General features: G+C 55.9%; 1 protein-coding gene and 1 long non-coding RNA gene across 2 annotated transcripts; both read right to left on the bottom strand.

Annotated features, from left to right (window-relative positions):
• SFN (stratifin) lies at window positions 1-2,374 on the bottom strand. Its single transcript, XM_056123384.1, has 2 exons — window positions 1,985-2,374; window positions 1-1,080 (listed from the first exon to the last, which is right to left on the bottom strand). The coding sequence occupies exon 2, from the start codon at window positions 1,074-1,076 to the stop codon at window positions 330-332; it is 747 nt and encodes a 248-aa protein (XP_055979359.1). The 5' UTR covers window positions 1,077-1,080; window positions 1,985-2,374; the 3' UTR covers window positions 1-329.
• Window positions 2,375-6,552: 4,178 nt separating this feature from the next.
• LOC130031757 (uncharacterized) lies at window positions 6,553-8,043 on the bottom strand. Its single transcript, XR_008793706.1, has 2 exons — window positions 7,818-8,043; window positions 6,553-7,277 (listed from the first exon to the last, which is right to left on the bottom strand). It is a non-coding gene; the product is annotated as an uncharacterized LOC130031757 (long non-coding RNA).
• Between the last annotated feature and the right edge of the window lie 97 nt (window positions 8,044-8,140).

Raw genomic sequence — 8,140 nt, 5'->3', positions numbered from 1 at the left:
CACACACACACACACACACACGCTCCAGCCCAGTTCTCAGCCACAAGGGTGGGACACTCCTCAATTCCTAAGATCCGAAGGCAGATGGGAGTCAAGATGGGGGGAAGTGGCCAGATTGTGGGGTGGGTCTCCAAAACTGGGGTGCAGAGAGCAGGATCGGGTGGGATGGGAGCACCACAGGAAGGGGCTCCTCTGCCCCAGAGGCCTTGGCTCTGTCGGTCCTGCTCAGGGAGCTGGTTCTGAGCAGGGCACAGGGGCCTCCCACCCCTTGAGTCCTCTCTGCGGGGGTGGGGGACTGGGGAGGGCAGGGCAGGGAGACGCGGGCGGGCTCAGCTCTGGGGCTCCTCGGGAACCTCACCCCCCTCTTCCCCCGTGTTGTCGGCCGTCCACAGCGTCAGGTTGTCTCGCAGCAGCTGCATGATGAGGGTGCTGTCCTTGTAGGAGTCCTCGCTGAGGGTGTGCAGGTCAGCCATGGCCTCGTCGAAGGTGGTCTTGGCCAGTGAGATGGCCTCCTCGGGGCTGTTGGCGATCTCATAGTGGAAGACGGAAAAGTTCAGGGCCAGGCCCAGGCGGATGGGGTTGGTGGGCGGCATCTCCTTCTTGCTGATGTCCATGGCCTCCTGGTAGGCGGAACGGGCTGAGTCAATGATGCGCTTCTTGTCGTCCCCGGTGGCCACCTCGGCCAGGTAGCGGTAGTAGTCGCCCTTCATTTTCAGGTAGAAGACGCGGCTCTCGGCATCCCCGGCCTCCTTGATGAGGTGGCTGTCCAGCAGGCCCAGCACGGTGTCACACACGCCCCGCAGCTCCGTTTCCACCTTCTCCCGGTACTCTTGCACCTCAGGGCCTTTCTCTTCCGAGCCCTCTTCATGGCTCTTCTGCTCGATGCTGGACAGGACCCTCCAGGCTGCCCGCTGGCCGCCCACCATGTTCTTGTAGGCCACGGAGAGCAGGTTCCGCTCTTCGCAGGAGAGCTCCTCACCCTTCTCCACGGCGCTCTTCATGAAGGCTGCCATGTCCTCATAGCGCTCGGCCTGCTCTGCCAGCTTGGCCTTCTGGATCAGACTGGCTCTCTCCATGGCTCTGGGGACAGACAGGTGGTGGGGCTGACGGGCTGTCTCGGGACCGATGCTGGACTCTGTGCCTCTCCGGCTCTCTGGCTGCCTTTTGGCTGGGTGGCGGGGCTGGGGAGTCTGGGGAGGGGCTGAGGGCGGGACTGGAGCCGGGGCCTGCCTCCTGTCTTCTGGGTTCCCCACACCCTTTCTAGCGCTCGCTTACAGGTAGAAGGGCTGGATGGGTGTGAGTCATCGGGACAGTCAGCGGGAGGAGTTGGCCCCACCTGTGCAGGCACCTTGCCAGGCTCTGGGCTGCCCCCTCTTGGTCCCTGCTTTTGTGATATAGGTACTCCCCCCTCCCCCATCAGGGAGCCGCCCCAGTTTCCTGAGTCAGATGGGGGGAGGAGGGGCAGGGACAGCAGGCCAAGTGCAGGAGGGCAGGTTCCTAATCCTGTGGGGACACTGACCCTCTGGTTCAGGGCTCAGGGGAGTTCATTCACTGCCGACCCATGACCTAACTTATCTCTGAGAGGGGCAGGTGTGTGACTCCTGCTTAGGGTTGAGTCTTGCCCATGGTGGGTCACAGCTAGCAAGTCCTGTGCATCCGACCTCCTTTGGCTTCTCTCCCATTGAGGTTTCTGAATTAGGGGCTCCAGGTTGTTTTAGAAGAAGCAGACTTCTTCCACTCTACCCGGAATGGTCCTATCTCCTAGTCCTTACTGGCCCCCAGGGTCCTGTCCCCTTTCAGCTCCCATAATGCACAGTGGGTAGCTTTCAGGGTGCCACTTAATGAGGTGTTTAACGAGCGGCCTCTGACGCTCAGCCCAGCCTGTGTAATTAGTCACCCAGTAGGCTTGTTGGCCACCTTCCCCATCGCAGCACAATTTTCCCTTTCAAGTTGGTGGCCTGTTGCCACTTGTTTGAGGACTTACCCCTTGGCTCTCCATGCCAGGTCACCTGCCCCTTCAAGCCACCTGCTGTCCTGTATCAGTGGGGCTCACAAAGGGTGGGGGTGCTGGGTGTCCCACTTAGCTGCCTGACTCAGCCTGTCCTCTGTCAGAGGCTGGGAAGCAGGCCACCTGATGTTGAGCCCAGTTTGGTTCCCCAGGGGGGACGCTAGCAACCTGGGGAGAGAAGACCAAGAAAAAGGCGGGGGTGGTGACACATAACCATGTTGTTTTATGGGGCCGACTCCCGAGTGCTGCCGCATCCCTCTCCCACCTCTAGCCTGCCTCAGATGTCCTGTCCATGGCTCTCCCTCTGACCCCTGGCAGAGGCCCCCCCCCAGATGAGACTTCTCTTTAGCCAATATCTGTCCCTGTTCACTGAGGCACTGTCCTATCAGCACAGTTTCAACTAACTTTGTTGGCTGTGAGCCTGTAAGGGTGGGTTCATGCTTACCAGCCACAGCCCACGTGGGCCCGGGGTGGGGTTCCCCTCCCCTGGGATACAGCCAGTTTCATCTTGATGGAGCCAGGGCCATCTTACAGGCCTGTTGTTCCCAGTTCTTCTTGGTGTCTGGACACTCTGAGGGGTCCTTGGTTCAGAATTCAGTGGGCCGGAGAGATAGTAGAGTGGGTAATACATTTGCCTCGTGTGCACCTAACCTGGGTTCAATTCTTGGCACTCAATATGGTCTCCTGAGCACTGCCAGGAGTGATTCCTGAGAGGAAAGCCAGGAATACTGAGTACCACCAAGTGTGGCCTAAAATTAAAAAAAAAAAAAAAAAAAAAGAACTTAGGTCCAAAGATGAGTTCTGGCTCTTTGAGGGTTGTAGGGAACATATTTGGGCTGATACTACAAGTTTGCCAAAGCAGCAGAAGGGATTTTAGGCTTTTTGTCCCCAAGGTTTTGCTCAAATTGGAACTTAGGCACATAAAACAATGGGAAGAAGACACAGTGACATGCCAATATGCAGATCCAGCTTTCATCCGCAGGCTGCGGGGATCTTGAGCACAGGGTCTGGGGACACCTAGGTTGGCTGGGGTCAAAGGAAGATCCTTGAAGGTTGAGAGCCTGCATGTCCTGGACCTTTTTTTTTTTGTCCTGTACCTTTTTTCTTTGTTACTGACATGGAGTTACTAAAAGTGATCATGTCTTTTTCTATAATAGTCTAGCCTAATATCCCTCAGTTGGACTATGAGGGTTCATTTTTTTTCTGTTTCCCCAGCAGTGCTTAGGATCCCCCTGGGATCACTCCTAATAGGCTTGACCCAGAGCGAGAGGGACTTGGACTCACCATTTCTGATATTACCTCACCAGACAGTGCTCAGGGATCCATGTTGTGCTGGGAATTGAAACCAGAGCCTCATGCATGTCAAGCCTATGTTCCTGGACTTTGAGCAAACTCCCCAATCCCTGGATTCAGTTTTTTTTTTTTTTAAGTTTTGGGTCACACCCATGGTGCAGAACTTTGTTGTTGTTTGTTTGGGGGTCATATCCAGCAGTGCCCAGGGGTTACTCTTGGCTCTGCATTCAGGAATCACTCCTAGTGGTGTTCAGGGGAACATATGGGTTGCCAGGAATTTAACGTGGGTCAGCTGTGTGCAAGGCAAGTCCCCTAACCACTGTGCGACCACTCCGGCCATTGCTAAGAATTTCTGACTCTGCTCCCAGAGATCATCCCTGGTGGGCTCAGGGGACCGTATGTGATGCTGGGGATAGAACCCAGGTTGGCATGCAAGGCCAGTGCCTGCCTGCTGCCTTCTCTCTTCAATTCTCAATTCTCAATTCTTTTCTTCTTTTTTCTTCTTATTTTCTTCAGTTCTAAATTTTTTTTTTTTTTTTTGCTTTAAACACCCTACCCGCTGTGCTATCGCTCCAGCCCCAGTTCTAAATTCTTAAAAGGTGTCGTGGCCTTAATCTGTGATTCTATTTCTCAAAGTGTGATAATGCAGTCTTATACAGAATGACTTGATGGAAAGTGCTTGGGAGCATGGATTGTAACCATTATGTGATCAAATCTAGCCAACTTTATTTTTATTTATTTTTGGGCCACAACCAGTAGTGCTCAGGGCTTACACCTAGGCTCTGTGCTCAGGGATTACTCTTGGCAGGCTCGGGGGATTTTATGGAGTGCCAGGGATCAAACCTGGGTCAGCCACATAAAAGGCAAATGCCCTACCTGCACTACTATCACTCTGGTCCCTAAAATCCAGCCACCCTTAGTGCTACAGACACCTACGCCCAAAAGCTTAACATGGTTCTATGAAGTGAGGAAGGCATCCACAGCAAGCCTGAGCGGAAGGCCAGTACCAGTCCAGCTGCTTTCATTTTCTCTCTCTAGACAGATGGGATCACTCAACTGCCTCCACTCTCACCACAATAGACACGCAAGCTCTGGACTCTAAAGAGCCTTCTTTTGTTTTCTTATTTTTGGGCCATACCCATGCTCAGGGCTTACTCCTGGCTCTGTGCTCAGGGGGTCACACTCAGGGAATTGTTATGTGGTACCAGGAATCAAACCAGGGTCAGCCACATGCAAGGCAAGCCCCCGATCCTCTGTGCTATCTTCCCAGTTGGGTCTTTTTTTTTAAGTTTTTGGGCCACACCTAGCAACGCTCAGTGGTTACTCCTGGTTCTGTACTCAGGAATCACTCCTGGCAGTGTTTGGGAAACCATATGACATGTCAAGGATCAAAACTCAGGCTGGTTGTATGCTAGGCAAACACCCTACCCGCTGTACTATCACTCTGTCCCTCAGCCGGGTCTTCCTTTGTCCTGACATGCAGCCATGGGAGGAGTTCAGAAATCCCAGAATCTCAGGGTCCTGGAAGATAGGGCTGCTGCAGGCCTGGGTGTTGTGGGGCTACTTGTTCTGAGGGAAGGGGAATTCTTTACTCCTCAGGCAGGGAACCTGGTGGGTCAGAACTATCAGCTCCTTGCCTTCAGTACAGCCCTAAGCGAGGAGGTAAAGACAGGCCCTTGACTGCTGCTCCTCCTGGCCTGAAGCTCAGAGGTGAATCTGGGAGCCAGGCTGCCTGACACCTCTTGCCCGCTCTGGCCTGTTGATCCTGACTCAGTTCCTGTCTCAGGCCCCTCCCTGTGCCTCCAGGCGTCCATTTCCCAAGTCTAGGAGGCCTGGCAGGCAGGAGGCATCAGGCCCTGGCAGGGCATAGAGTGCTACAGTCAGCTTGCTGCCTGAGTCAGCAGGCCCTAAGAGTTCGGGCTACAGCCCAAAGGGTTTCCTCCTCCCACCTGTGGCTGTCCCACCTCGACCCTCCTGTCCTGCAGCCCTTCAACCCTGAGCTCCAAGCCTTAGGTCTCCTTGCAACCTTCTTAGCTGGGAAAAACAGCTTTGAAGGTGGCAGTGGTAGAGAGAAGGAAGCCATTTTCACCTGAGAATGGGACAGGCTTCCGATGGTACCCAAGGAACTCTGGTGAGAGGCCAGAAAGAAGTTGCTAGGAAAGTGTGTTGGAATGATGAAATGCAGGTAAGTGGGAAAGTTGGATGCCTTTTCTTCTGCCACCATCACCTCGTGCAGCTGAGTTGGCCATCCCAGCACACCCTCTGAGTCCCCGTGGGAGGGATGTAAGATCACTCTCAATGACTCAGCTTCTGAGTCTTTTCTCCTCAGTGCCCCATAGTTGGGAGAATCCATATCTTGCTGAGTACAGGCCTGAAAGTAAAGGGGAAGTTTAGGAAAGCAAACGGAACGAGATCAGGGTGTGGGGCTGTTTCGAAGCTATGTCAGGTCCCTTTCTACCTCTGGGTCTCAGTTTCTCCATTTCAACAGCAAGCAAGAGGCTGGCACAGATATCCCTAAGTTCCCTGCTGACCGATATTCTCTAATTTTTGGATTTCTCATCCCCTGCCCCACCAGGCAGCCAACAGTTTGAAATCTTGGATTCGCTGCTTTATCTTTTATGAGTTTTTTTTTCTTCTTTTTTTCGGGTCATTCCTGGTGATGCTCAGGGGTTACTCCTGGCTCTGCACTCAGGAATTATTCCTGGCTGTGCTTGGGGGCCGTATGGAATGCCAGGGAAGAACCCCGGTGGCCATGTTCAAGGCAAACGCCCTCTACCTGCTGTACTCTCAGTCGGGTCCCTATCAATTTTGATTTGGGGGTCACACATGGCAGTAAACAGGACCTACTCCTGGCTCTGTGCTCAGAGATCACAGTTGGTGGTACTCCTGATCACTCCGGGGATACTAGGGCTCGAATCCAGGTTGGCTGCATGCAAGGCAAGTGCCATACCTGCTGTACTCTTGCTCCAGCCCCCAGTACCCTTGAGGTGCTGGGGATCATGCAGTGCTGGGAATTGAACCCAGAGTTCTCACACCTCAAGCTTGCACCTGGCCCACTGTATCATATCCCCAGGACAAGAACAAGTTCTGAGGGGGCAGAATGAAGGCCGCTGGCCACCATTTTTGTGTCCCTTTCGCTATCACCTGGGTGACATTCCACAACCAGCTGGCTAGACACAAGTTGCCTGATGCTCTCCCACGCAACCCTGCAGTACCACCCCAGACCCAAAGTAAAGGCGATGTCACACGGCTAAAGATATGGCAAGAAGAAGGAAATCTTTATTTTGCTTAAAAATAAAGGTACAGGATAGCAGACAAGCAGCCCCCAGCCAGGGGGCTCAGCGAAACTTCTGGGCTTGCCCGGTTATTCCTCGGAAGAACAGGCTGTCAGTCGGCGCTAGCTCAGTTCCTCAGCGCCGAGCAGAGGGTGCCAGCACCCTCCCCACATCCGCCTACTCTCATGGTGGGGGCGGAGGGGCCGTGGGAACGGTGTCAGGCCAGCTGCACTCAGAACAGTCACCAAACTTGTTCAGCAGCGTCATCGGCATCGTCATGGCCACCCAGCCAGACAGCCCCTGAAGAAACCTGCTCAGCTTGACTGGGGTTCTGCCTGACGGGCGCGGGGGGCTGTAGGCAAGATTCCCAGTCTCCACACCTTACAGTCTCGGCAGGGGGACAGGCGTGGGCGGGCGTGTCGGCATCTGTGACCCACCCTGTGACAGCGGGTATGGCTTTCTATACTCTGGTGGGCATGAGCAGGCGTGGGGCAGAGGTCAGCCCCTGTCCCTATGGGGGGGGGAAGGGCCCTAGAGAGCACACATGGGGCAGGCTTGGGGACATAGCCTGTAGGCACAGACGGTGGCAGGTGGGCCACGGGTTAGGCAGGTGGGGGTGTTGGGTGCCTGGCTCCCCCCAGGCCCTTCCTGGACAGGCAGAGAGCGGCGGTCCTCAGGAGGTCCTTAAGCCCCCGCACACACTGGAGATCCCACAGGCAAGCACAGGGGGAGAAGAGAGAGGATTAGCAGGATTGGGGGGGAGATGCAGGACCAACGGGGTCAGGTGCCACCCTGCTTCTTCCTTCCCCACAAAAGGGCCAAGGCTCGGGCAGCAGGCAACAAAGCAGGAGAGAGAACAGGCAGGTGAGAGGAAGCCAGGACAGAGAGGAGTGACTGGGCCCGGCCCACAGGACCCCCCAGGACAGGCCCCAGCCCCTAGGACCAGGTCCACCACCCTCTCCCCACCTCGCCCTTCCCTTCCGCTGGGCACCAGCGCTGCGCTACGCAAAGCTGCTTCCTCAGTCCGGAGCAGCTGAACTGCCAGTCCCTCACCCCATCCTTCGGCTCAAGGAGAGCCCGGGGCGGGGGGGGGGGGGGGGGGGGCCCTGCCACCCCAGCACACACACAACACACGCCAGACAGATGAATGGCTCCACAGGGCGGGCGAGGCATGCGATGAGGACGAGACGGTGTGTGGGGGAAACGGCAGCACTGGCTGACAGGGAGGGACACGGTCTTACCAGCTAACCCTCGCCAAGAGGCCTGTTAGCTGCCCTCAGGCTGTGCAGGAGATGGCAAAATCCTGACAGGTGTCCTCCTGGGGGAGATACCAGAGAGGTGGGCCAGGATTATGAGATGTCTGGCTGGGCCCTGCTGCCCAGGTGTGGGGGCCGGGGAGGCTCCTGCTCTCAAACTTAGACTGGGTGGTCGGGGGTCAGAGGAGAAAGGCAGCAGGGAAGAACCTGGGCTCTCCAGGTCCTTGAGGCAGAGAAGAGGGGGCAGCCTGCAGGGCCTGGCCAAGTCCTCCCGACTTGGGCCCCAGCACACGGGGCCTGCCTATGAG

This window comes from Sorex fumeus, unplaced genomic scaffold, assembly GCF_029834395.1.
Source record: "Sorex fumeus unplaced genomic scaffold, SorFum_2.1 ptg000047l, whole genome shotgun sequence".
NCBI classification, from domain to species: Eukaryota; Metazoa; Chordata; class Mammalia; order Eulipotyphla; family Soricidae; genus Sorex; species Sorex fumeus.
The sequence above is the reverse complement of the archived record's forward strand: the minus strand, read 5'-3'. Positions and strand labels throughout refer to the sequence as shown.